General features: G+C 39.6%; 1 protein-coding gene across 1 annotated transcript in view; it reads right to left on the bottom strand.

The window, feature by feature from the left end:
• Window positions 1-26,439, bottom strand: part of DPYD (dihydropyrimidine dehydrogenase) — a 366,956-nt gene that overhangs the window by 93,323 nt on the left and 247,194 nt on the right. The window contains exons 17-18 of the mRNA XM_055724875.1: window positions 6,250-6,370; window positions 5,258-5,377 (exon numbers count right to left, since the gene is read on the bottom strand). Of these exons, the coding sequence (XP_055580850.1) occupies window positions 5,258-5,377; window positions 6,250-6,370 (241 nt within the window). The remainder of the gene's footprint in view (window positions 1-5,257; window positions 5,378-6,249; window positions 6,371-26,439) is intronic.

Below are 26,439 nucleotides of genomic sequence, written 5' to 3'. Positions count from 1 at the left end.
GCCAAGTCCAATGTATGGTTCTATAAATTTATCCCCTAAGGATCTGGCTTCCAGACAAAAACAAAGAAACAGATGACAAAGAACAAAAACCCATGGAAATTCAAACAGAAGCTCTGGTCTACTTTGCCTGGAATAGATATCCTATTGTGCTGCAATGTGATGTGTTTTATAAAACACATCTGGAATATGGAAGCTTATGAAAAAAACTTCCTTTTTAAAAAAATTTAAAATACATTTAAAGGACACAAATCTTGGGGAAGCAGTAGCTGCAGACAGTGTATTAATACTTCTCTGGGAAACCTGGCATCTTATTCTATTATCTATAAAATCCATATTTTTAAAATAATTTGTACTTCTACAGACTAAAACATCTTCTTCAGAGCCAGAGGTCATTATGCTTTGTGAGGATGCAAAAACAGCATTAGCTGGTTTTTAAGAAAAAAATACTCAGCACTGCACATGTATAGGAAGAAGGCAGGGTAAATTCTCATGTATTCTATATTCTCAAACCTGAAATACTGCTGGATCAATTCTAAAAGCTTCTTAATGGAAATCAAACTATGTCTCTAATCCTGCAAACACCTGTGACAGTTACACAGTTTGGGAAGCTACATCTTAATTTTAGTTATTTTTGTTTTGTCATAAGGGCTTACTCAACCATATTTTGGAGGCTTCATTAGGACATTTCTACGTTTTGAGTTATGGGTAGCTCCTGAAACTTATAAAAAATGAAGACTGGGACCCTCTAAGCACAATGCCCTCTCATGTAACGAGGCCACAGAAATCTGCAGGGCTACCACAGCCTTGAGGCTCAGTTGAGGTTCCATGGTGCCAATTAGGAATGAATTTTCTTTAGAAAACAACAACTTGTCAAAATTAGATTTTTCCTGCAAATAATTTTTGGCACCAGGATAGAGGTAGAAGGTGAATTAAAAACAGAGAGATTTTACCACATGCCATAGTCGGAGGCTAAATTTGGAATCCAGGGGACCCAGCTGGGACCTAGGCTCACAACTGGGATTTAAACATGGCTCTCCTCAGTAAGGCTCGTGTGCCGGTCAGCAGGCTGTGCTAGTATGAGAGTAAGTCCTGTGAGAGCTGTTTCACTTTGTATTAATAATTCAATATTTGCAGGGAAGTAGAGAAGAGAGAATCTAATCCTACAGTCTAGTAGTCAAACATCCACCTGGGATACTGGGATCCTTTCCCTGTCAGAACGACCCAACAAACAGGAGGTTAGGAAGGAGGGAACAGCAATGCCTCTTACAGCTTAGCAATTTTCAGCTGAGCAAATTAGATCAAAACAGGAAGGTCACTGCCCGAGCACCGGCTGGGAAGAAAACACTGACTGTGCCAACTCAAAGCTAAATGGGGGTTTTAAAGTAATCTCATTAAGTCTCTCCTTCTTTGAAAGATTAAAAAAAAAAAAAAGTTTTAAAAAAACAGAGACATTAAGTCTGTTCTCAAAACATCTCAGGATCTGGCAATTATGTTAAGTTTTTATTATTATTATTTTTATGTACGTTAGACAAAGAATAGGAAACTACCTGTCATTTACTAATTTAAAAGGAATTGAAAATTAATTCCCTTTTCAATGTCTCTATTTTCTGGAAAAATGAGGACAATCCTCCTGTATACACCTGCTTCCACACGAGGCAGATGAGGAGGGGAGAGGAGGTCAAGGGGAAGCTGTGTATGGAAAATGTTTCTTTAGTACGTGGCCATGTAGGAGCACATTTTTGATCAGTGGAGGTCAGGGAAGACTGTAAGTCAAAATGTCAGGCTGCTGCCAGGCCAGGGCATTAACATACTTTCATTATTTGTGCTCTGACGGAAACCTCCATCAAACTCCGAGGAGTGAGTTTACACTCACCTGGAGGAGGCAACCTGCATTGTATTAAGAAACGTGTGGACACAGCGAATGTATAAAACACTGAAAATCAGCTGTCCTTTAAGAGCGACTTCCTTGCCATGCGATGCAGGCCACAGAGCTGCCGGCCCCTTGCACCCGCAGCCCCCAGCTGCCCGGGCCGCCATGCAGCCCTCCTCCCCTCAGGCCCTGCCACTGCGCCCCAGCCAGGCCTCAGCTTCCAGCAAAGCAGAGACAGGGCTGGCCTGCGGCCTTGCTTCGGGGTGTAAGGGCTGACCTTCGCCTCCTGCAGCGGCTGACCTCCAGCATCCCGCTGCCCTGCTCCTCTCAGGCCTGGCTGTCCCTCAGCTCTCAGGGGAGCGGATGAGGTGCAGGGTGCAGAGGACAGGGCCCATTTCTCTACGTGACATCAAGGCAGAAGAAATGTGTGCCTGCTGCTGCCGGTGGGCACAGCAGCTTCGACTTTTCACTCTCTGAAGGAAAAGCACCCTTTCAGACAGAGCGACATGCTAGCAGGCAATGCTGCTGGAAGCAGGGAGAGTTTCCTGTGATTTATGTGTAAAAAGAACAGGAAAAAACATAAGCCAGCCCAGACTGATCTAAAATCTAGCTTAATCCAGCACTCCAGAAATACTCCATTGCAAGTAATTCCTCACCAGCTGGGTGACGCTGAGGGTGACCAGCTTTGAGCCCAGCTACGCTTCAGACCTCCCCAGCAGACCTGGTGGTGGGGACCCTGTGCTGAGACCCCCCCCAGGGCCTGGGGCCAGCTCCCCCACACCCAGGGTCATGCAGCACCGTGAGCACCGCACCCCGCGGGACCGGGACCCCTGCTGCACCTGCTGGACCCCCGTGCCCAACGAGCGTCACTTCTAGTCTAGAGAAGAACTAAAATCTGTGCCACTGGAAATAATCCAGAAAGCAAGATACAGCTTGGCAATGCACTGTTATCTGCTCTAGGCTTGTGCACTTGTGAACATCATAAACCAGCTGTGCTTTGGTAAAATACAGGGAAAACGGACCAGACTTACTGCTTCTGTAATAGTGCTCTCACTTGAAAAATGAATTCTCTCTTTAGAGGAATGATTTGAAAAAACAACAAAAATTGACTCTACCAGATAATAAAATAGAACAAGAAGTTTAAGCACATCAAAACAGAAAACTAATACTTTACACTATGAAGCAACTTTCTTGCCAGGACTACAGAGCACTGCCCAAGAAGCCTGCCGGCATGTAAGTGGTGTTACTGCCATTTCACAGACAGAAGAAATAAAAGCATGGAAAGGTCAAGTGTCTGGCTGCAAGCCACGTGTCTCAGCCCTGGCACAGCCGGGAACCGACCTCAGAAGTATGGCCACCCTGCCCCTTGCTCTGACAAGACAACACGCTCTCCCATTTTTTTTTTCTTCTTGTAAGCATGCTAGCTCTCTTGATTTAAAATTGCTTTCCAGCTTTTGTAAATTTGTATATCACTATACCCTGATCGCTGAGCAGAAAGTATTGCAATATGTTGCAGAGCCTATTTTTATTGGCTCTGTGGCTTTCTTTTGTGCAGTGAGTTGTGGGATTGGGACCTAGTGCTGCCAATTATCACCAAGAAACCTTTATATATATTTGTCTGTAACACTATGCTGTTTCAAGACATAATAAATTGAACACACTTCCAGTGGTTTTCATATTTTTTAAATAACTAGATTTACGTCATAGACAATGGTGCATCCTAAAATGAAATTTTCTACCTCATGTAGATACATGTAAAACTTCAGGGAAAAAATTACATTTTTATACTTACACATATGCAGACATATATATATATATATATAAAATAAAAAAAAATAAAATAAAGAACTTTTCCTCAGCTCCCACTTATAACAGAATTATAAACCAGAGAAATGCCGGTACGTTTGCCCTCATAGCTGAGCATACAGGTGCCACTGCAATTTACGCTACATACATGTTTCAAATTTGTGACTTAAGAGACACACTTTTCATAATGCAGTCATTTTATAGATTTTATTAGACAGACTTATGGTAGGAAGGAATATTCAGAAATTGCAACTTAAATGAGAAAATGTGAATGGTGTTACTTATATAAAATACTACTGCAATAGTTCTTTTATTAATTTTTAATGCACAGCACCCAGTGTGACCTCCTTTATTCTTTTCCTGTCAACATGGCAGGCTAGAGAAATTGAAATGAGCTGTAGCTGTTCTCTTCTTGTTCCCCTCTTCTTCCCATTTTGCATAATATAGAAATATAACATCTTATTGGACTGTCACTGTGAAATAATCATTATGCAACAGGCATAAGGATTTTTTCTGATTGTTATCATTTCCTTACTTTTCAGTGTTCTCTAAAAAATTCCAAATTCCATGTAGTTATCTAAGGCAGTAAGTCAATTTTCCACCAAATACATTCGTCTCAACTAAAGTTTGTTTAGAAGTTATCTTGTGCTACATTTCTTATGGTTCTCTAAGGGTAACACCAGTCGCATAAAATAAAGCATTTTTTGCCTGTCTGGTCTCCTCTCATTACGTTTTTGGGGTGAGGTAGGAGGCGGGTCTGATAAAATACTGTTTGACTCAATCAGGAGGATGCTATTACTTCTGTTATGTATATTTACTGCTACTTCTATCACCAAGGAGACTAACCTCCATACCAGTAAAGTCAAGAAGCTCTCAGTATTGTCTTTGCAGGGTCAAGTTCATGTTGTCACAGCAACAGAGTGCACAGGGTCAATAGATTAATATATTAGTGTGCACAGGCACTGAACTGGAGTATAAAAGTTTTGCTGCTGGTTTTAAAATTAACCTGTGAAGCAGGACTTGGAAATATGGCCTACACAAGATATTCTTATATATCTCAAGGAATAGGCTACAAAAATACGCATATATTTGCCTAATACAGTCTATCATTTTGACTACAGTGGGAAGAGGAGGAAATAACCTCCTTGGAAGAGGTGTGCTAAGGGGGAAGGAGGAAGGAAGGCTGGAGTTCAGGCTATGAAACATACACTGCATTTGGATTGTTGATATTTCCCCCTGCGATGCCCTTTCATTAGCCTCTGTCTAACGCGGGGCCTGACAATTGTGACAGAATGAAAAATTTGAGGAAAAGCGAGGGTCACGAGAGATGAGATTTCCTTCCCTCTCCAGTGACCCCATCACAGTATTCTGATGCGGCGCTTTACTATTAAGGAAAGGGCAACCCAAGAGCCTTCACACTTAATCTGTTCCATCTGTCATGACTATTAGAAACATTGACCAGCAGTGAGCTTTAAGGACTCAGTGCGACTGCAGACATGATATTCTAGCCCACTACAAGGACCTCCTGATGTTTTGAAAGCCTCCAAGGAAGCACCATGCATCAAAAAGGGCAACACCTACCTGACATGCCACCATATGTGGTCCTCAGTCCTCTACCAACTGCCGGCCAAGGTGTGCTGTCTGCTTTCAGTCCCATCAGTCCTGACACAGTGTTGGTGGCTGTAACACCATCTGCACCACCTGTGAAATAAAAGGTCAGTCACTTTTTGTTAAATCATGTGTATAAGAACAGGAGAGGAAAAATACAACAATAAAAAAATAACTGTGAAACTGTGAAATAACTAGAAATGCAAATAAACAGCTGAAAACAGGAAGCAACAAACTGTAAAGATATGCACAGAAGGGTCCTTAAGACCAATCCTGGGCTGACAAATTTAACACTAGCTTCAAGGCAGGCTGCATCACTTGAAAGAGCTGCAAGGGCTATAAGACAGCACATGGGAAACATTGGGGCTGACAGGCAGATCTCTGCCCTTCAGCTGTGTGGGACAAAACCTGCTACAGTGGTCGTTCAACACCTGGAGGTACCCCAGCATTGGGTCAGCTTCTCCAAGCTTGTGAGGAGCAAGATGAAATGAAGCAACAGAGAAATTATGACGACGATTCTAAGTGATGGATGCATACACCTACTTGCAAACTTAATTTCCTGCCATGTTGTATTTTAAGTTCTACAGAAATAAATAAATACACACACACACCCTCAAATGGTGTATTTCCGTTTTCTCAGGACACACACATAATTTTAACTACTAAACATAGGAATAGGGGAATTTACAGTGCATAACAAACGCATAAATATGATAAAAATAGGAGTGTGCATAGAAACACACAAACATGATTTACTGTTAACAGTCTCATATACTTCTCTTCATATATCACTATAGTCTAGAAGAACGGACAAAAATTGATCACCGTGTTTATTCTAAATACATCAAATGAACTATTTTCATATTAGTTTCTGTTGATATTTTTTATTATTCCAGCAACTCCCCTACGTTACCCCACTCTGTAAATTAGTAAATCTGCACAGCTTGTGCACTGGAGTCGGTTACCTTCCTGCGCAGCCATTGCAATATTCACAATATCAGTGACATTTGGGGTCAGCTTGGCAAAGAAAGGAATCTGAACAGCTTGTCTAACCCAGCGACAGATGTTCCGTACCAGTTCTGGATCCTGTTCAAATAGGTCAGATAAATATAAAACATAATTAAAAGTAATACGAACAAAAGGTATATCAAGGAAATAGAAAACTTTGCTATAAGTGGCTATATTGCGATTTTGTGATATTACACATCAGGACTGGACAACAACTCATTAGCTATTTTATTTCAGACACACCAATCCATTACAGAAAGGTCAGTTCATGGAAAAAGAAAAATTTGCACTTTTTTTTTTTTCCCCAAAAAGACAAAGATATCACAAAACGTTCCCTTCACAGAGAGAGAAAAACATAATTTTGGATGACAGAGACTTTCTTTACCCATTTATTTTAAAAATGACTTTTTGGGTTTAATGACTGTGTAAGGTATATTGAAAATGACCACTATCCTATAAAATAACACAAACCTGAAGCATTGGCTTGATCAGAACAACAAGGATGAGTTGAGGTTGCAGGGCTATCAGAATGCAATTCAGCGTTTCTGAACTCTCTTCTGACTTCAAAGAGTAACTTGGGATGGCCATGGTGTAAATGAAAGATCAAAATCTTCCCTGTTAAAACCAGAAATCGAAATCTTCAAGCCTTGGCTTCTACCGGTTTCCAGGCATTTGCTTCCCTTATGGAATACGTCTCATGTAGACAGTAATCAACTATCATTTCTATTGAAAACAGCTCAGTGGAACTAACATTCTGCATCTGGCACACGCAGTGGTCATTGTTCAATATAATGCTCAGAGTATGGGTTACTGTTTTGTTCTGTTGGCTATTGATAATGTTCTTCAACAAATACCTTAAAATTTGCAATACTGGTGCACGTAAAACATTGTCCTGGTTTCAGCTAGGACAGAGTTAATTTTCTTCTTAGTAGCTGGTGCAGGCTGTGTTTGGATTTACTATAAGGTGTTGATAACACACTGATGGCCTCAGTTGCTGCTGGGTGATGTTTACACCAAGTCAAGGACTTCTCAGTTTCTCAGGCCCTGCCAGCGAGAGGGCTGGAGGGGCACGGGAAGCTGGGAGGGGACACAGCCAGGACAGCTGACCCAAACTAGCCAAAGGGACATTCCATACCACAGAACATCACGCTGGGTATATACAGCTGGGGGAGCTGGCCAGGGCCTGCCCGACGGCCGCTGGGGTCTGGCTGGGCACCGGTCAGCAGGCGGTGAGCAGCTGTGTTGTGCATCACTTATATTTTGTATTTTACTCCTCTCTACTTCTCTCTCCTTCACATTACAATTGTTGTTATTATTATTGTAATAATATTACATTTTAATTATTAAATTGTTCTTATCTCAAGCCACAATTTTAGCTTTTTCCTGATTCCCCTCTCCATCCCTCTGGGGTGGGGGGAGTGAGCAAGTGGCTGCATGGGGCTCAGTTGCCGGCTGGGGTTAAACCATGTCAAAACAGTGCGTGATCTGGTTAAAAATTGAACGGCGCTTTTAGAAGATTTAGTGCAAGTATAACCTGTGGGTAGGCTAATTGGTACTGCAGCAATTATTTACATTTACTAAATCTTTATCACTCTCTCAGATAATTAAGTCTGTCATATACGAATAATTTTCTCCCATTTGGATATTGTAAAAACTCAGAAAGCTGCATTGCTGTGTACTAACTGAAAATAGGATGAAGGTTAGTTTAAGCAACAACTAAATGAAGCTTAGTTTAAAACAATCCTATGGACACGGAGGTTGTCAGTCTAGTGAACACACAGGAAATATCTCCTTGGTTTTTCCTTTTTACACCAATGGTTAAATACAAACAAAAAAATGCCACAGGCTGTGTTCCTAGAAAGTACACAGTGCTTGACATGAATAGTAAAACCCTGAGACTTCGCTGTGCCATTCCAATAAAAATGGTGATCTCCCCGCCCATGCAGCTGCCATGAAATATGTATGAACGCTGCACTGGCAGTATGAAAGTAGTTGCATCTTTGACTTTCATTTCTGTTTTGAATTTCCTTGAGGCCCAACACAGAAATGAGAGACCTTCTAGAAGACATGAATTGTATATCCTTTATGTTAATTCTTCTCCTTAGAAATCCTTGTAATAATGTTCAGGATGTTGGCACCACATAACTCATTATACTGACTTTGTCATGCTTTCAGTGCTGCCATAAAATTCGTACTCCAACACACACTAAGGCTTTAAAAATATACAATTATATTAATCCACATAGAATAACTTATTGGGAGATCTCTTTTATTCATACAGCCCCAATTGCTATCCTACCTAAGACAATTTAACTAGTTTGTCTTTCTTAATAAATAATAATTTTACCTTTTTTTTCCCCCAAAGTAAGTAAAGACCTTCATTTTCCATCAGTTCTGCTTTTCCCATAACAAGAATAATTCAATGAATGCAATGGAAGGGTCTTCAATTTCCCAAGCTAGTAAACAGTTTAAATATCTGATTGTACAGCACATGTTTAGACAAAGCCCTTTTGAAAAGCTCACTTGTATCAATCTTGGAAAGCTGCCCATTTTCAGTACCCATAAAACCACAGGTAACTTAATAGGAAAATAAATTGAAAACTCAACTGAAGTAGGTGAAATCTTTGACTTCACTTAATATTAAAAGGAGAAAAACAGAAATGTTTAGTGAGGAAACATGTAAAAAATGAAAAAAGTTAGCACGGTGTTTTGCTGCATAGTGAGACAGTCACTGACAGGATCCAGGAAAGTGTTGAATTTTACACAAAAAATTAGAATTTCCATTCAATTTGACATTTTTGGATTGAAACAATTATTTCTAAAGCTGATTTTTTTCCTGTAATCTTTTAACTAATCCATTTGGTCATTAAATAAGTATCATAATGCCGCATAACTTAAAAAAAAATTGCTGTTTACCCTTATGCCACCCCCAAAACACACATGACAGAGCTTGATGCTTCCCTTTTTAGTGTGTCCTACAGTGTTGCTGTACTGGAGCATCCAGCTGATCCACCTCCCTCCTCCTCCCTCTGCTCTGCCTCCTCCTGGTGCAGCAGCCAACACCAGGGAGCCAGCTGAGCCTGTCCTCTCCCTCCTCGCTGTAGCCACAAGTGTCCAGTGGCCACAGCCACCAATTGCCTGAGATTTCCTGCTGCCGGAGGGATTTCCACGCCATGAAGTTACTGCATGAGAATACCAGAGCTTTCATGCTCTACAGACAACTAACATATTCTCAAAGAGGGATAATAACCCCATCTGTTTTTATCTGTCATATCACATTTTCTTCTTTAGATTGTTAAGTTATTCATTCATTTATAAAATACATGATTTCCTAATATATCTGCACAGAGAACATAGTAAAATGCATCATGAGACATCAGGTGGTTGAAAACAGAAGATATTAATGTCACTGGACAGCTAATTTTCATATGAAATGCATGAACTACAGTTATAGAATCCAGGGTAAGTTTACTGGATGGTGTACTGTCTCTCCATAGAAGTTTACCTTTGCACTGAGAACAATTTGCAGAGGTCACACAAGATCACTACTTTCAAGAAAGATTTGAGTGATTAGAAATCGAGAACTCACTCCTGAGTGTAATCACTGACTAAAGAAATTATGCCAATTTGAAATGCAGTTCAAAACTCAAGATTTCTGAGACTATTAATTTATTATACTCAGCAAAGTTTTAAACTCGAGTGCAAATTTAACTAGGTGAGCAGCCTCATAGCAAAAACTGGCTTTAAAGAGGCTATGGACAGGCTTCATTTTGCCTAATTCATTTTGCTGATTCAGGGTCTCCCATCTACTTGGATTTCTGAAAGACTGACCCCAATTTACAAATTGCATTTACTAATTCTTAGCAGAGATCAGATTTATAAAACATTCAAAAATGAGCATATAACTTGTAAAAGAATGACTCTTGAGGCCCATAAATCACATTACAAAAAATACCTGTCACTGCTAATACAACATAAATATATTTTTTTAAGCAAATCCAACTTCATGAAAGTGCCTGCAGCTTTTATCATTGATAACGTGGTTTGATAGAATATTTTCTAAATGGCTTGATATGTAAAATGTTATTAGCTGTAAAAACAGCTGGGCATTTACATTTGCAAAACCAACAACATGAACTAACTAAAATATTATTCTGCTTAATGCAGTACAGGATTTTAACGCCTTTGGATCAAAGTCTATCATGCTGCTATAAATTATCTTCTTCTATCACACATAACTAGGTTTGTTGGTTCTCTCATTAATGATGATACAGTGTGATTGTTACAGAATGTGTAGCATAATTTTGCTCTGTGTGTCAATCCAGAAGAATGAACAAATGCTTCAATGGACTGTAACATCCATTGGTAGCACACTTCATTTATCTGCTGTATTTTATTTTTTTTTAAACAAACACCATCTAAATAAAAGCATGGTGAAATTATCATCAACTAAACCATAATATTGATTCATGCACTACACCTACAGGAATCTGTTGGTAATTTAATACCATATAAAGCCTCTTTTGGTATGAGATGTACATCAGCGTGTCTTCTGTCTTCCTGTTCTTAATCTAATATTGCTTGTTTATTCCAAAGGCACAGGAGATTTGAACGTTACAGGGGCTGTCTTTTTACTTCCCTAAGCAGCAGTACAGAACCATTTTTCCTGAATATTCATTATAGCCTTGGGCTAGATGGAGCTTTTAATCCTAACTACTCATTGCCAATGGGTAGATATACTAGAGGAAAAACAACTATTCACCTTTTTTTCTAAATGATCACATGATAAGCTTAACTACAACCATAACTATAAGAATAAGTCCTCAGAAATTAAAGCAGCAAGTTGTCTACTGATTGCATTTGGCATTGGTAATGAGATGAATCCCACGTCCTATCACCCCCAAGGCAGATAGATCCTGCATATTTAAAAAGGAGTGTGAAAATACTATGCATAGAGTAGGTCACCTCTCCTTGTGTTTCATGGAAAGAAAAAAACCATGAAGAGATTACCACAGAAATGTCTGGCTGTAGTTTTTCTGAAATTTCAGAAATTTTTACTAGGACCTATTTTCAGTGTTCTTGCAGGGTCCTCATTTGTACACTATCCTGTTACTGCACGATCTTTATACTGTATCCAGAACACCTCTCTGCGTAGGGAAGTGCTATTGTACCTGTTTAATAAATGGAGAGAGGAGAGCCAAGACAGACTGCAGTGTACCTCCTAACTCACCTTGCTTTGGTGCCTAGTTTTTAGTAAGTCCTCTGCGTAAGGATCTGGAAAGGTGTATCTGGCAGAAAACTGCACTCGATTATACAGAATGCCTTAAACCATGAGATACTTGTCACACTAACAAAATAAATATTTTTAATACTTTAATTTAATCTGTTTTTCAGAGTATTTGAATAATGCAAAATATAGAAAGGGTAACAAACATGCTTTCCTGAACTATGCAAACAGTCTTTGGGAAACACATATGTGTGAGTGTATGTACATATGCAGGTGTGTATATATAAAGAATACAAATGTCTGTCTGAAAGATGTTATAAAAATAAACCTGTTACAAAAATTTTCCCCAAGAACTCCAGAAGGAAGGTTACCACTCAGTGGAGCACATTAGCTGATCTCATCTAATTAGTGTTACAGAAAATGGACCATACCATGCAATCTTCAGTCCATCCCTAATTACTATAATGGTGGCAGTTTTGCCTCACTAAGAACAGGGTAAGGACCTTTGCAGTTGTGGAAAGCATAAAAACATAACTCTTCTCAGACAGAACCTGATTTTACACATGTATGAAGGCTTGCTTACATAGGGCTACTGGAGTTATCATTACAGGTCATGCTGATGATTTGTGCAAGTCTATTATCCTGACTGTGATGATGGGAAGTTCTAGAATGTTGCAAGATCTGTTAGGACCTTGCATGTAAAGTCCTTAAATCGCATCTATCACTGACTAAAATGACTTAAACAAAAAAGTTGCAGAAATAAAATATTTTATTCTATTTAATGCAAGTGTAAAGTCTGTCCTTCTCATAAAGCTCAAGCTTTTGATGGCCACAAAACTATTCTTATATCTACCTCTTGCCAATGAGTTCCATGGCTAAACCATACACTATGTCAACATGTTTGCAATTTTAAATCCTGATACGAAGCTACAGAAGACTTATTTTGTCTTTGTATTAACACACATGACATTGTCATAGGATTTCTTACATATGGTTTAGTAGGCAAGTGGCACCAAGAGTCCCTCATCAATGCATTCTTCTAGTGACAGATTTTCTTTCTGCACGGGCTCTTCAGAAAAAAAATCTTGCAGCTCCCTTACATCTATTACCACTGGAGAATTTTTTTTTTTACATGAAAAAATGTTCCACGTTAACTTTCTCATTCTGCACAGTAGATGTTTTGCAAAATAGCATGGATAGCTATGGGAAAAGGAGGGGGTGCTTTTATGTTCAGAAATTACGTAGCCTAAGAAAAATTTTATAACTGAGAATTTGCAAGATTAGACTTTTCCATTTAATTAATGTACTATTCTCACTTTACTGTATCAATCAGTAATAGTTTGCAAGGGAAGAGGTAAACCTATCCTCAGTCAAATTGCTGTCTAAGAGCCCACAAGGACTCGAATGCACTCTCATCTGAAAAACAAGAAAGGAGAAAAGAAACTTTCATTGCCTGCAGATAACCTCCATGCAACAGGCAGACTTTCTTCTGGGCCATGCTACCCTTTCCTCATCAACATTACAGCAGCACCACCTGCCACGACCTGCAGTGTGGGCAGGCATGGGCAAGATACATTTGAAGCAGCTTCAGAAAGTGAGTAATGATCATTTCTATAGATTCCTAAGCTATTCAATCCACTCCGCCAGCTCAGCATGTAGGTCTGGATCTGCATCTTTTACAGAGATCCCACAGATGTTCTGAGGAACTGTGAGCCTGCTAAGCTGTTAGTTGTCTGTCATGTATTTCTGCTCCAGATCAAACATGGATCCAGAAATACACTAGGAAACCAGAATTTACAAAAAATAATCAAAATTTCTGTTGCGTGTGAAGAGCTACTCTTTTGCTAGTCCTTCAAAAGTGAAAAAAAAGTAGAAGTATGGGAATTTCAGCTTTAAACATTGGAAATCAGTATCTTCAGCATTTGTCTTTTTTTTTTTTAATTACTATTGCACTTTTCCACAGCCATCTTTTCTCCCTCCTCCTATGAGATGTCCAACATTGCCTTCATAAAAACTGTCTATCTCTAAACCTACCCAAATTTTCCACAGTACCTAAATATAGAATTGCAGTCAATCACTATAGCAAAAGAGACACTATTTCTGAATCTATGGATAATTTTACTGTCTTCTCACATCCTGGAAAGGGGCAGTTTAAGTTGTTCATTTGTCCCATTTCAAAATTAATTAAAGCTAACAATTTTTTTAAAGCCTGTCAAATTAAGGGAAGGATTTCCCAAGATAGGAGACAAATAAATCTCTCCTCCTCATCTGGAGTAGAAAATGCTTCCTCATTTCTCAGGAAATCTGACAGCTTTTGGTCAACATCTATTGACCACAGCTGTCAAAAAGAAAGAAACGAAGCAGTTTAACCTAAGGCAGGAATAACAGTTTTCACAGTTGTATGTGAAGCTATCTATACATATTAGGAAAAATTTTAAAAAATGCCTAAATTACTTCAGAGGCTTTGGGTCAGCCTGGTCAACCCCACAAAAATGTAGCTGCTAGATGAGAGCTTATATCCTTCTGGCTAGAAACTATGATATGATGTGATGTGAAACCAATGCCACAAAATAAACTTTTAGAGATAATGACAGTATGTGCATTCAGGACTCTTTTTCAGTCAATACTGTATAGCCTTTTGGAGTGAGATCCAAAGCATACTGAAGGTAGTGGAAGTCTTTTCCAGTTGTTTAGAAAAAAAGAAAAGAAAAAAAAAGGCTTCAAAATCTCATTAGACATCTGCAATAAAATAGTACAGGAAAATTCTATTCAGGATAAAAATGCAAAAACTTCCATAAATGGATAATTTCATATCTTGTTCTGGGAGGATCAAAATGTTTCGATCCTGTTTAGGCCTTCAGCTTTTGTTAATTAACTTGCATTTTGAAACAAGAGGTCTTTTCAATACGAAGAGAGCTTCTAGGGGCTTTTTTGGGAAGAATTTCTAAAAGATTAGAGATTCATATGAGAAGAATTAAGCAAGGTCCACATAGCTACCATTTAGCTACACTACCATAGCAACAATATGTACTGTGACTGTTGCTCACTGGTTTAATTCAGGGATATACTTATTTTCCACTTTCTTACATACTCTAAAATGCTCTTTTCTTTAAAAAAAAATCTTTCAAAAGAAGTCTACCAGGTAAATTAAGACATTTATGTTATTTCTACATAGTACAGTATTCTCTTTATAATTTGAATAAAACCTGTAACTTTAAACTAAAGAGATATCTTATGGCTTTTATAACTAAGCATGTACTACCAGTGGAACAAGCACATTTTAGCTTACAAAATACTGCAGATCAAGATGTAGAAGTATAGCTTGGAAAATTCCCATTAGCTTTTACAGACTACATTCCATCTGTTTGTTAGTCTTTCCACTCAGGCAAAAACATTACTACTTGAAGAAGATGTAAAGGCTATACTTACACTTTTTATTTTGGTCTCTTTTTTGTATTTATAGGGAGTAATAACACCCAACTTCTAGATATTTTTGATGAAGTAAAAATCTAAGCAAAAGCCTAGAGACTTGATTCCACTTTTTTTTTTTTAATTTATTTTCTGTAGTAAGTTATAAGAACTAAACCCCCCTGCCATCTACCTCCATTCTTAGATGCTAGGACTTTATTACTCTAAAGTAAAGCTGCAGGCACGGTATCATGATTTGATCAGTTGCTCTTCTTAGTCACTGCAAGTTCCACTTGGGGGGAGCCTAATTGAGATTCTCCCTTTTTTCCAGTGATAACCAATGTGTCTCTGGAAAAAATCAAGTCACTCTGGATTAGGTCCAGGCTTTGGTCATGGCTGAGCTGAGAAGTCACAGTGCTGAGACCCTGTCTATACTGGGGGAGATAACAGCAGGTACTGAGAAAAGCCAACATGATGCTATGACACTACTGTGGTTCCTACTTCTCAGTGTTAGACTATTTTGAAAAAACTAAAAACCAAAACAAAACAACAATTGGTGCTCATAAAAAATGGAATTTTAAATTTGTGTTTAACTAAATAAAACTTAAAAGACTCAAAAAAGGTTTTGACAGAATCAGAATTTCAGTGAATTTCAATTTTAGCTGATCCCCATCTCCCTTTTCTTTCTTACTTTCATTTGGCACCACAGTCACTATTTCTCCCTTCTCCAGCTCTACAATTAGAACCTTTGAAAGATGTTAAAAGCATAAGACAAATAGCCTTTAATCTATTCCAAAGGAAAAAATGGGAACAATAAATTGTTACTGCATTTCCTTATGGTAGTACACTACTGGAGCTGCACAAATGAATGATGCTTAACAGCATGTTTTAAAAAAATCCCCAAACCAGAAAACCCCACCACTCCACTCCAAAGCTTTTTAACATATCTCATCTAATAGCTGCCAGTATTAACATAGGTCAGTATCCAAACTCAAGAATACATTTATCAAGGTGCTGTGTGGGAGACCCACTTTGGATACCTTATTAGCAGCACGGCACTCCTAAACCCCTTCTTTGATAATGTAGCACCTAATGAATGAAGAGATAACCAACATCAAAAAGGTCAGGAAAAGAGCTGGAAACTTTTGATTGGCCAGCTGACAAAAGTACATAAATTTGTGTGGAGAGTTACAGCAACAGTAACAGCGATGTCAAGATCAACCACAACTGAGACTAGAAAGGTTTGTGGCTGTCTTTGGTCAGCTATAGCAATTACTCCCTTTTCAGATCCCTCAAAAGCTTTTTGTTTTCTCCCCAGCACTAAAAGAAAAACAATTGAATTTGAAAACGGAGTCCTCTCTCTGTATAGGTGGTTATTCCGAATTTGGGGTTTGGTTTTGTTTTTTTAAAACTTAAAAAGTTAACTTAAGCAACAAGAAAAACATCACTGTCAGAAAACTTTCTACTTTTAAAATTGACTTCAAGGCTTTTTTTAAAAAATTGTTATATGACAGGAAAAGCTCTCTTTATGTTTCATTGAGTAAGTTAGTTAAAACTGTATCATCACTGTTTACAGCTATTGTTTTTAACGCAACATTAAAGGAGTCAGATACAACCTTTATCTTCTTTGGTTGTGAGAATAAAGGTTTATAATAGTTGTCCTGAAAGGATGAAGCACAGATTGTCAGTTCAAATTATTTGTTCTGATACTAATTGTGCCTAAACATTCCAAGTGAAAAATGTGAAACTGCACATTTCCATTTTATGAACTTCTTGGAGATGCTACATGGAAAGATTTATTTACCAGCAGGGTTGGTATATGCAAAGTGTTAACTAATAAAAATGCCTTTTTACCCCTGACAGAACAAAATATTTCATCTGCGTTGTTTCTATCCAACCAAAATAATGTTTCTAATATCACTGTAAAAAAAGTGGTACACAGCAGGATTAAACTGTATTTCAGCTCTTCAGCTCACGCAGAGGATACCTGTTAGAAGGCCTAAAGGTTTGATTAGGTTTACACCATACATTAAATATTTTAAAGGGAAGCATAGAACTCGAATATATCACTGCTGCAGCTACAAATAGCTTTTTCTTGCGGTCAGGTAGGCAAGGTCTCAGTCCATTCCTATAATAAAGAGGCAGAAAATACCAAATAATTGAGGAAACCATAAACATTTGAAACAACCAAACTAAGGAATTTAAAACCAATGTTCTGAGAAGTATTTCCCACTCACTTTTAAAATGATCTTCATATGGGCCTGAATTCACAAGCCTCCCAGTGCACTGACTAACTTTACTAGGAGGTGAGGCAAAATTAAAAAAACTATGAACCTAGTCTTGAAAATCCTTGTGTAGGCAGTGAAGAGACTAGTTAACACACTGTTAATTAACTTTATGAAATGGTAGCATAAAACTGCAACCATAGAAAGAAAAAGCTATTAATGTGCACTGCGTAGTTAACTTTGATTGTGCACCAAGATGAATAATCTTAAAATACTTTACCTGCCCATAGATACTTCTTGCTGATCATTACCTTTGCAATAAATCCTGCTTACCAGGCATCATCAGTATGAACAACTGCAATACCTTATGCTACAACCACATATCCAAAGGCAAGGCAGTCCACAGAATCTGAGCATTTAACCAAAACATTTAACCATGCAGACCATAGAAATATCCTTGCCCTAATTTTCTACATCTCCCTTTTCTGAAAACTCAGTGCATTAAAATACAATTTCAAGAATAAGTACAGGTTGCCATTTGATTTAAAAGAAAATCATGCTTTTCTTCCTTTCCAGGAATCACTCACTATATACTCCATTGTAGTTAGGCTACTAAAGTGTCATTAAGACAGCCCAAGTCTTTTTGTTTCATTTTTAAACAGTGGCAGGTCACTGATACTTTGGCCAAATTGACCTTCTTTGTGACATCTGTCATCCATAATGTGAATTCCAGCTGAAACGCTTCCATCATAGTGAGACTGAAGATAAGGTTATCCCAATTTTCTTTTATATCTTCATGAATTTCAAGGAAACAGAATCACTTTTACGTTTTCTAAGAAAATCCATTCTGTAGAGAATGCTTTCCATATGTAAATAAAAATTCACCACCCATAAACAGTATTTAAAACCTTATTAACAGCACACCTTGTCATTAAAAAGTTTCAGCAAGTTGGTAGTGCTGTTACTGTCCTATTTATAATCCCTTTTTATTTTCCATTTTGTCTATTGAGTAATTCAATTAAAAATCTTTCAAAGCAATAATAGTGCATTAAATGTTGTCAAACTGCAATATAAAATTACAGAATAGTGTTCTGATGATGAATTTATTAAACTGTGCATCTTAATTAATTTCTCCTCAAGTATACGAAAACCAGAATTCTTAATGACAAAATACCAATTAACTATCATACCTCGTTATTAAGTATTGTCTCCTTTTACATGTTATAAAAAAATAGAATACTTGAACACATAAAGGACATACGGAACCAAAGACATGGAAGCACTCTATTTAAATCACGACATTTAATTACACTTGAATTCTGTGAGGGCAAGAGAAAAGGAAATGAATCCTCGGGTACTGCAGGAAGGTGAGTGATGCCACCACCCCAGGAGGGACCACGCAGTCAGCAAGCTGCTTCTGTGCAGATTTCCAGAGAAACAGCCGAAGTGTTACTTTGAAAGCAACTCAGGGAAGGATTAACTTTATAAGGAGGATTTTAAAGGAGGAGGGAGTGGAAAGAAAAAGGGAAGAGACACATATGAAACAGGATGGTGAAAAAATCATCCAAAGAGGTTAAAACAACAAAACTGAACTATGAGAAAGGATGACACGTGGCTACAATCAGTGTGGGAGCCAGGAATGTAAACCCAGGAATCACATCTCCTGGCCTGCAAAAAAGCATGTGTAGATCTACATTTGCAGGAGTTGGAGGAGACAATCAGCAGCACCCCTTGTCCCTGCACATCCCTAATCCAGTGCAGCACATCTCTGCACATCCAGAGTAACACCTCACCACCCGAGCCAAGGAATCCTTGTTTCTGAGGAGACTGCGCCTTGGGACTGGATTTCCTGCATCTGCCTGAGCTTTTCCATCAGCTGTACTAAGGCTCCTGTTTGTATCTATCAGCTTGGGTAGCAGACAATTTCTCCCCCCTACCCAGCTGCCTAGTTTTATGAAACTTACAGAAATTTAGTATATTTGAAATAGTTTCAACTCTGAGAAACATGACTGAAATAGGTCACTTGGTTGAAACATGCCCCAAAGCAACACAGGGCACTGACAGACACAGTGAGATCAGGTAGGACTTACCTTCCTAAGATCCCAGCCAAAATGGACTGAAGTGGCCAATGCAAGAGAACAAAACAACATATAAATCTTGAAACCCCACCACAAACACAAACCTCACTTTGGTTATACTGGTTTGTACTGGATTTTGGGTGACAATGTTCCCATTGCTGCTATAGCACAGTGTACCACCACCCCGCTGCACTTTGCATTAATCTGTTGATACCAAAAGAGAAGAGAGAGAACTAATACTGCCTGCAGGACTCAATGAATTATACTTAACCAGCATATTATTGTCGGCTGATAGTAGAATGCCACATGAACACGGATATAATCAAATTCTGTTTGGGGCATCATTTATTTAAAATACTTCAAGCTCCTTGCTGGCAGAGCAACAGCGAATTAGCATGCTATGCTGTGCACTTCAATTAAAAAGCAGCCTCATCTTTTCTATTTCCAAGGTACAGCAGGGCAAATCTAATTGAGCCATGCAGCCAGTTCTCATCTTTGCAGAGTAACCAGGGCTGTGGGGTTCTTTGGCTTTTTGTTTTTGACAGATTTGTCATCTTCTGAATGAGGCAATGTGGGCTTTTATGAAACTTGCCTCCTAATTGCAGGCAATAAACGTGAACACAGCCAGCAACAGAGGCTGTAGCAAGTACAGTTCAAGTAAAATGAAAATAAAGGTAAGAAAAGAACCACAAAGCAAGTTCATCTTACATTTGATCTGAATAGTTAAGCTACCAGGATCTGGATTTCAGTGCTCACAAGAGACACATACATGACTCCTTCAATATAAACTAAAAAAAGCAAATGATCCCCCAAACCTATAGCTTAAATGCTGAGATAAGCAAAGATTTTTTTATATTTGGGAGTTTAGAAGGTATGACTAATTAATGAGAAATATTCGTAAGCTAGGATGTTATGAACTTTTAAAATATTTGCTTATAGCATAAAGCAGGGGTCCTCAAGCTTTTTAATCAGAGGGCCAGTGCGCAGATGCAGTGGCAGGCAGTCATCTGCGGCTGCTTTTCCCCCCCCCCAGCCCCCGGCGGGGGGGGCGGGGGGGTTCTGTAAATACCAGGGGCTGGATTGAGGACCCTGAGGGGCCGGATTGAGGACCCTGGGGGGCCGTATGCAGCCTGCAGGCCGTAGTTTGAGGACCCCCGGCATAAAGAATCTCTGTTCTTGCACTTAGGCTGAGATCTTTGAATGTAAGACTGGTTTTCTTAAAAAGTATAGAAGTATCCTCTGTGCTCTGGAAGTTGAACTGATGTGTCGCTTTAAACTTGAGATTTCCCTAACATACCGATCATCTTACCCCAAGAGAACAGTGAGTCCTTCTGCTTCTTTTTATCCACTACTACAGTCGTTTACAAATAGGGAAGGACTGGTGGGTGATGTGGTGGTCAGAGAACATCCTGGGCATAGCGATCACAAGATGGTAGAGTTTTTGATTCTTGCAGAAGTAAGGAGGGGGGTCAGCAAAACCACTGCGTGGGACTTCTGGAGGGCCAACTCTGGCCTATTTAAGAGCCTGGTGGACACAGAGCCCCTTGGGGGAGAGTTCTGAAGGGCCAAGGGGTCCAGGAAAGCTGGACATTCTTCAGGAAGGCAGTCTTAAAGGCACAGGAGCAGGCTGTCCCCATGTGCCAAAAGATGAGCCAGCGGGGGAGAAGACTGGCCTGGCTGAACAGAGAGCTCTGGCTGGAACTCAGGGAAAGGAGGAGAGTTTACCACCTTCGGAAGAAGGGGCAGGCAGCTCTGGAGGACTACAAGGATGTCACGAGGTTACACAGGGTGATTAGAGGCAAAAGCCCAGCTAGAACCCAGGCTGGCCACTGCAGTAAAAGATAACAAAAAATGTTTTCAGAAATACACTACAAACAGGAGGGCCAAGGATAATCTGCACCCTTTATTAGCTGCGGGGGGAACATTGCCACAAAGGATGAGGAAAAGCTGAGGTACCCAATGCTTTCTTTGCCTTGGTTTTTAACAGCCAGACCAGCTTCCCTCTGGGTACTCGGACCCCTGAGCTGGAAGACATGGATGAGGAGGAGCAGAATGGAGTCCCCCAGACCAGGAGGAAATGGTTAGCGACCTGCTGCTCCAGTTAGATGTGCACAAGTCTATGGGGCCAGATGGGATCCACCCGAGGGTACTGAGGGAGCTGGCAGAGGAGTTTGCCAAGCCACTCTCCATAATTTATCAACAGTCCTGGCAAACTGGGGAGGTCCCAGAAGACTGGAGGTTAGCCAGTGTGATGTCCATCTACAAGAAGGGCAGGAAGGAGGATCTGAGGAGCAACAGGCTTATCAGCCTGACCTCAGTGGTGGGGAAGGTTATGGAGCAGATTATTCTAACTGTCACCATGCAGCATGTGCAGGACAACCAGGGGATCAGGCCCAGCCAGCGTGGGTTTATGAAAAGGCAGGTCCTGCTTGATAATCCTGATCTTCTACCACAAGATAGCGTGCTGAATGGATGAGGGAAAGGCTGTGCATGCTGTCTACCCAGACCTTAGTAAAGCTTTTGACACCGTGTCCCACAACATTCTCCTGGAGAAACTGGCTGATCATGGCTTGGACGGGTGGATTAAAATTATAACTATGCTGGGTTAAAAGCTGGCTGGATGGCCAAGCCCAAGAAGTGGTACTAAATAGAGTCACATCCAGCTAGTGACCAGTCACAAGTGATGTTACCCAGGGCCCAGTACTGGGGCCACTCCAGTTTAGTGTCTTTATTGATGATCTGGACAAGAGGATCAAGCGCACCCTCAGAAAGTTTGCTGACGACACCAAGTTGGGTGGAAGTGTTGATCTGCTTGAGGACAGGAAGGCTCTGCAGGGAGATCTGGACAGGCTGAACCCATGGGCCGAGGCCAGTTGCATGGGGTTCAACAAAAAGAACTGCCAGGTCCTGCACTTGGGTCACGACAACCCCACACAATGCTCCAGGCTTGTGGAAGACTGGCTGGAAAGCTGTCTGGAGGAAAAGGACCTGGGGGTGCTGGCTGAAAGCCAGCTGAATATGAGCCAGCAGTTGCCCAGGTGGCCAAGGCGGCCAGTAGGATCCTGGCTTGTACCAGAAACAGTGTGGCCAGGAGGACTAGGGAAGTGATCGTCCCCCTGTACTCGGCGCTGGTGAGGCTGCACCTTGAATACTGTGTTCAGTTTTGGGCCCCTGATTGCAAGAAAGACGTTGAGGTGCTGGAGAGCGTCCAAAGAAAAGCAGCGAGGCTGGTGAAGGGTCTAGAGAAGAAGTCTTATGAAGAGCTGCTGAGGGAACTGGGGTTGTTCAGCCTGGAGAAAAGGAGGCTCAGGGAAGACCTTACCGCTCTCTACAAGTACCTGAAAGGAGGTGGGTGTCAGTCTCTTCTCTCAAGTAGCCAGCGACAGGACAAGAGGAAACTGCCTCAGGTTGTGCCAGGGCAGGTTTAGACTGGATATTAGGAAAAAGTTCTTCACTGAAAGGGTGGTCAGGCATTGGAACAGGCTGCCCAGGGAGGTGGTGGAATCACTATTCCTGGAGGAATGTATTAAAAAAACGTGCAGATGCAGTGCTTAGGGAACGTGGTTTAGTGATAGACTTGGCAGTCCTGGGTGAACAGTTGGACTTGATGATCTCAAAGATCTTTTCCAGCCTAAAGAATTCCATGATTCTACTCACTTCCTATTGCTGGTACAAACAATGCAGTACCTTTGGATAGGAATTAAGCAGGGTGAATCCACAAAATCACAGAAATGTTTGTCTCTGTGGACTTCTGGAGGGCAGCTAGTCTAAGCTGCCGCTCTGAGTGGGACTAGCACCACCATCAATTGAAGCTGGCCATGAAACTATGCCTGCCTGAGCCCCGAAAACTCCAGAAATGTTGAGTACACAGCCCTACTAGACAACACATTCCTGTACTGCATCACTTTCCTAGTGAATTTTTTTCCTGATGCCCAACCTGAAATGTTCAGCCTGCAATTTGTGGCTGTTGTCCCTTGCTGTATCATCTGACACTGCAGAGAACCATCTTTCCTTCTTTGTAGCTACTCTTCCAGCATCTTTGTTACTACTTTTGAAGCATCTGTAAGCTGCTCTTCTCTTCCCTCTGTTGTTTTTCACTCCCAGTAGGCCAAGGAGACCTACTGATACTTTGGAAGACTTTGGACATCACTTGCCCTACTCGGTCTTATTCTAGAGATTCTAGGTATATGCACACTACATTTACTAGACCTAGGTTTCATAACAATAAAGGATGACACAACATTTAGCAGGAAAGCAAAGTAAAACCCGGATTACTGACTAAATCCAACTATTTTTTCATTCTTACCAGCGCAGCTGGAGAGACTTGTTGACTTTTTGACCAAAACCACAAAGCCAAATGCTTAAATTTGTTGATTTTGCATCGCAGTAACGGTTCTGAATATTTAATGCCACTTTTTAGAAGCTAAGTGGGAAAAAAATCAGAACATTTTTGCATAGTTTCCAGTGAAGAGACAAGAAGTGCACCACAAATACACCACCACAACTTAGATGCTGAAATCTGAGTGCTATTATCTCAGTCGTTGATTTATTATTTTCATAATAATATGCTATAATTACTACAGTAATGAACTATAGTGGGAAAGCAATACTATCATTTTTTAATAATCTGTTGTTCACGGTGTTGTCTTAATGCTTACTATTAAATGTTTTGTAAGCTTATGTTACCTGATTCAATGAAAATCCACACATTAGTGCTGTTAAACCTAATGCTGGAAACACTATTACAATTTTTAGTGATATCCAACTTTTATACAGTTGCAGACTGTTACAAAAGAATACAAACCTTAACTTTATTGTCATTAATCAGCATTAGTAAATATAATTGACATTTTATACAGAACCAGCTTTAAGTAACTTATTGGCAGCAATACAGATGCCTCTTAATATTACCCTCTGGCTAGCTATGCTGTTTGGGCGCCACAGTGTCTGCACTAATGACTTGGAATTAAAATCAAATAAAAGCCGAGAACTGTAATTCAGTATAAACAGCCATGCTTAAAACCAATTCCTTTTTTATATTTATTTATAATTTGGATATATCTGGAATTCTTTAAATTTACGGTGGGTATAAAACAGTGGAAGTGTTTGAGACTAGATAACAAAATAGGATAGAGAAAAAAACTAAATCTGATGTTCCCAGATTTCTACACTTACCCTTAGGCACACCATAGGAATTGAAATGAGGAGAAAAAGTAGACAGTGTAATTAACCTTTCCTTTCCCTCTTTTTTTAAACAACGACAACACAAAGGCAGAACATTATAGACATTATAAATAGTAAAAATACATATACATGTTTTTCTGCCATTATTTTTCATCTCAGCAATTTCTGTAGTTTCCTGAGGATTTAATGTGCTTAAGCATGAAAAGGGACCTAATCCCTAAAAAAATTTCCTATGAAGATGTGGATTATGTTATCAAACAGATTTAAGAAAACCTGCTTCACTGTACAACCAGGAAAGCCGCTCTGTCTCAAAACCTCATGCCCTGACTTCTAGATATTGAGTAGTGGTTTGGGTTTTTTTTCCAGGGCATATCTGAGCCTTTTCTTCCCCCACATCACCTATGCATGACCTATTCAACTTCAGCTCGGGGGGGGGGGGGGGGGGGGGGGGGGCAGGAATATAAAAAAATTAGGAGTAGAGCCAAAATACTTCCTAGCACTTTTTTGTCTAATGATGGGGAGCTCCAGGGGCCACCACATGTGAAAGCCCCCAAAGAGCTACTGATGAATCTCATCGCATGTGTCATTATTTTATCCAGTTTGTCCTCACCCTTTGCTTCAATAAACTACATTTAAAGCCACTGTAATTTAATTTTAGCCAACTGTGAGGAAGAACCTCAGGATCTGGCCCTCTAAAAATGGTTTGTTTTATTAATTTGTCTAAAGTAGTAGATTATTTTCTGAGCTCTCATTTTGTCGAAACAGTTAAGAAAACACAAGAATATATTTTAGCCAGAGTAGTAGATATTAAACATTCAAAAGAATATCCGTATTGTATGGGGATGAGAGAAATTTTATTATTATACAAACATATATGTATATATAATGTAATCTTCTTCTTGCTTTATGGATCTGGTCTCCTCCAAGGAGAGTCACAAATCCACATGATAGCCCTGAGTGCTCACATTTTGCATTTGGTTCTCTGATTTTACAATAGCTGAAAGATATGTAAAAACTCATGTAGCCAGACAGCTCCCTACTGACTACACATCTAAGCAACTTCACATGCATACATTATTCCACCCAGTGAAAGCCGGAAATAACATATGCCTTAGAAAAAAAAAAAGGGGAGGAAAAAAAAAAAGAAAAGCATGCTTGAAAGAAGCCTGTTTCAGCTTCTGTGTGAAACCTTCAGGGCTCTCCCTGACCAAACTGCACCCTTCTACAGCACGCTGCCATCTCATCTGGGGACAAAATAAAACTACTGAGTTACACTCTGCAGAGTGAAGGGTAGGAATTGCTTCATAAACTTATAAAAATGGCTACTACAGTTCTTTGTTGTCGAATGCAATTCAGGGGAAAAAATTAATGATAACTATTACCATTTTGCTAGTGTGGTCCTGTTGGGATGGTTTTAATAATTTTCTCCAATTTTTAATCATAACTTTGGTAAATGACCACTGGCTATGAAAAGCATCCAGATTACTTTCATTAAAAAATAATAAATCTATAGCATGGAGCAGATTGACATCATTTTTTTTCACAGAAAATAAAAAAAAATGTCCTGTGCACTGTGCCTGACAGTATTGCTATGATAAAGCTATACCTGAAGCCTGTCCACAGTTGCACTGAAACGACTACAGCTCCTATTGCCTCCCTACTAAAATTTTAGAAATTTAATGGTTTAGTTATTCAACCACACCTCAGTTCTTAAAAGTTTTGTGTTTAATTGAGGAAGTGAGGATGAATTAAGATGTCTACAGGCCCTCTCTAAGGAGATCAACTGAATAGAATAGTATGTGTCAATTTTATGGCATGTAATCATGATTCCCACTCTGCACCTCCCTTCTTTTCCGCCTCTTTCAAAACATAGTAAGATGGGAAATCAAACAGGCTTCAGACTTCTTTAACTTTGATGGTCAACCTCTAGAAAACCTCTCCCTATTAACCAAGATTTTTCAGATACTTCCAAGTTCACCAGATTTGGGTGTATTTCAGAGCTAAAACAAATCTCAAACTATGACC

This window comes from Falco cherrug, chromosome 12 (assembly GCF_023634085.1).
Source record: "Falco cherrug isolate bFalChe1 chromosome 12, bFalChe1.pri, whole genome shotgun sequence".
Taxonomy (NCBI): Eukaryota; Metazoa; Chordata; class Aves; order Falconiformes; family Falconidae; genus Falco; species Falco cherrug.
Note: the sequence above shows the minus strand (reverse complement) of the source record. Positions and strands in the feature narration are given on the sequence as shown.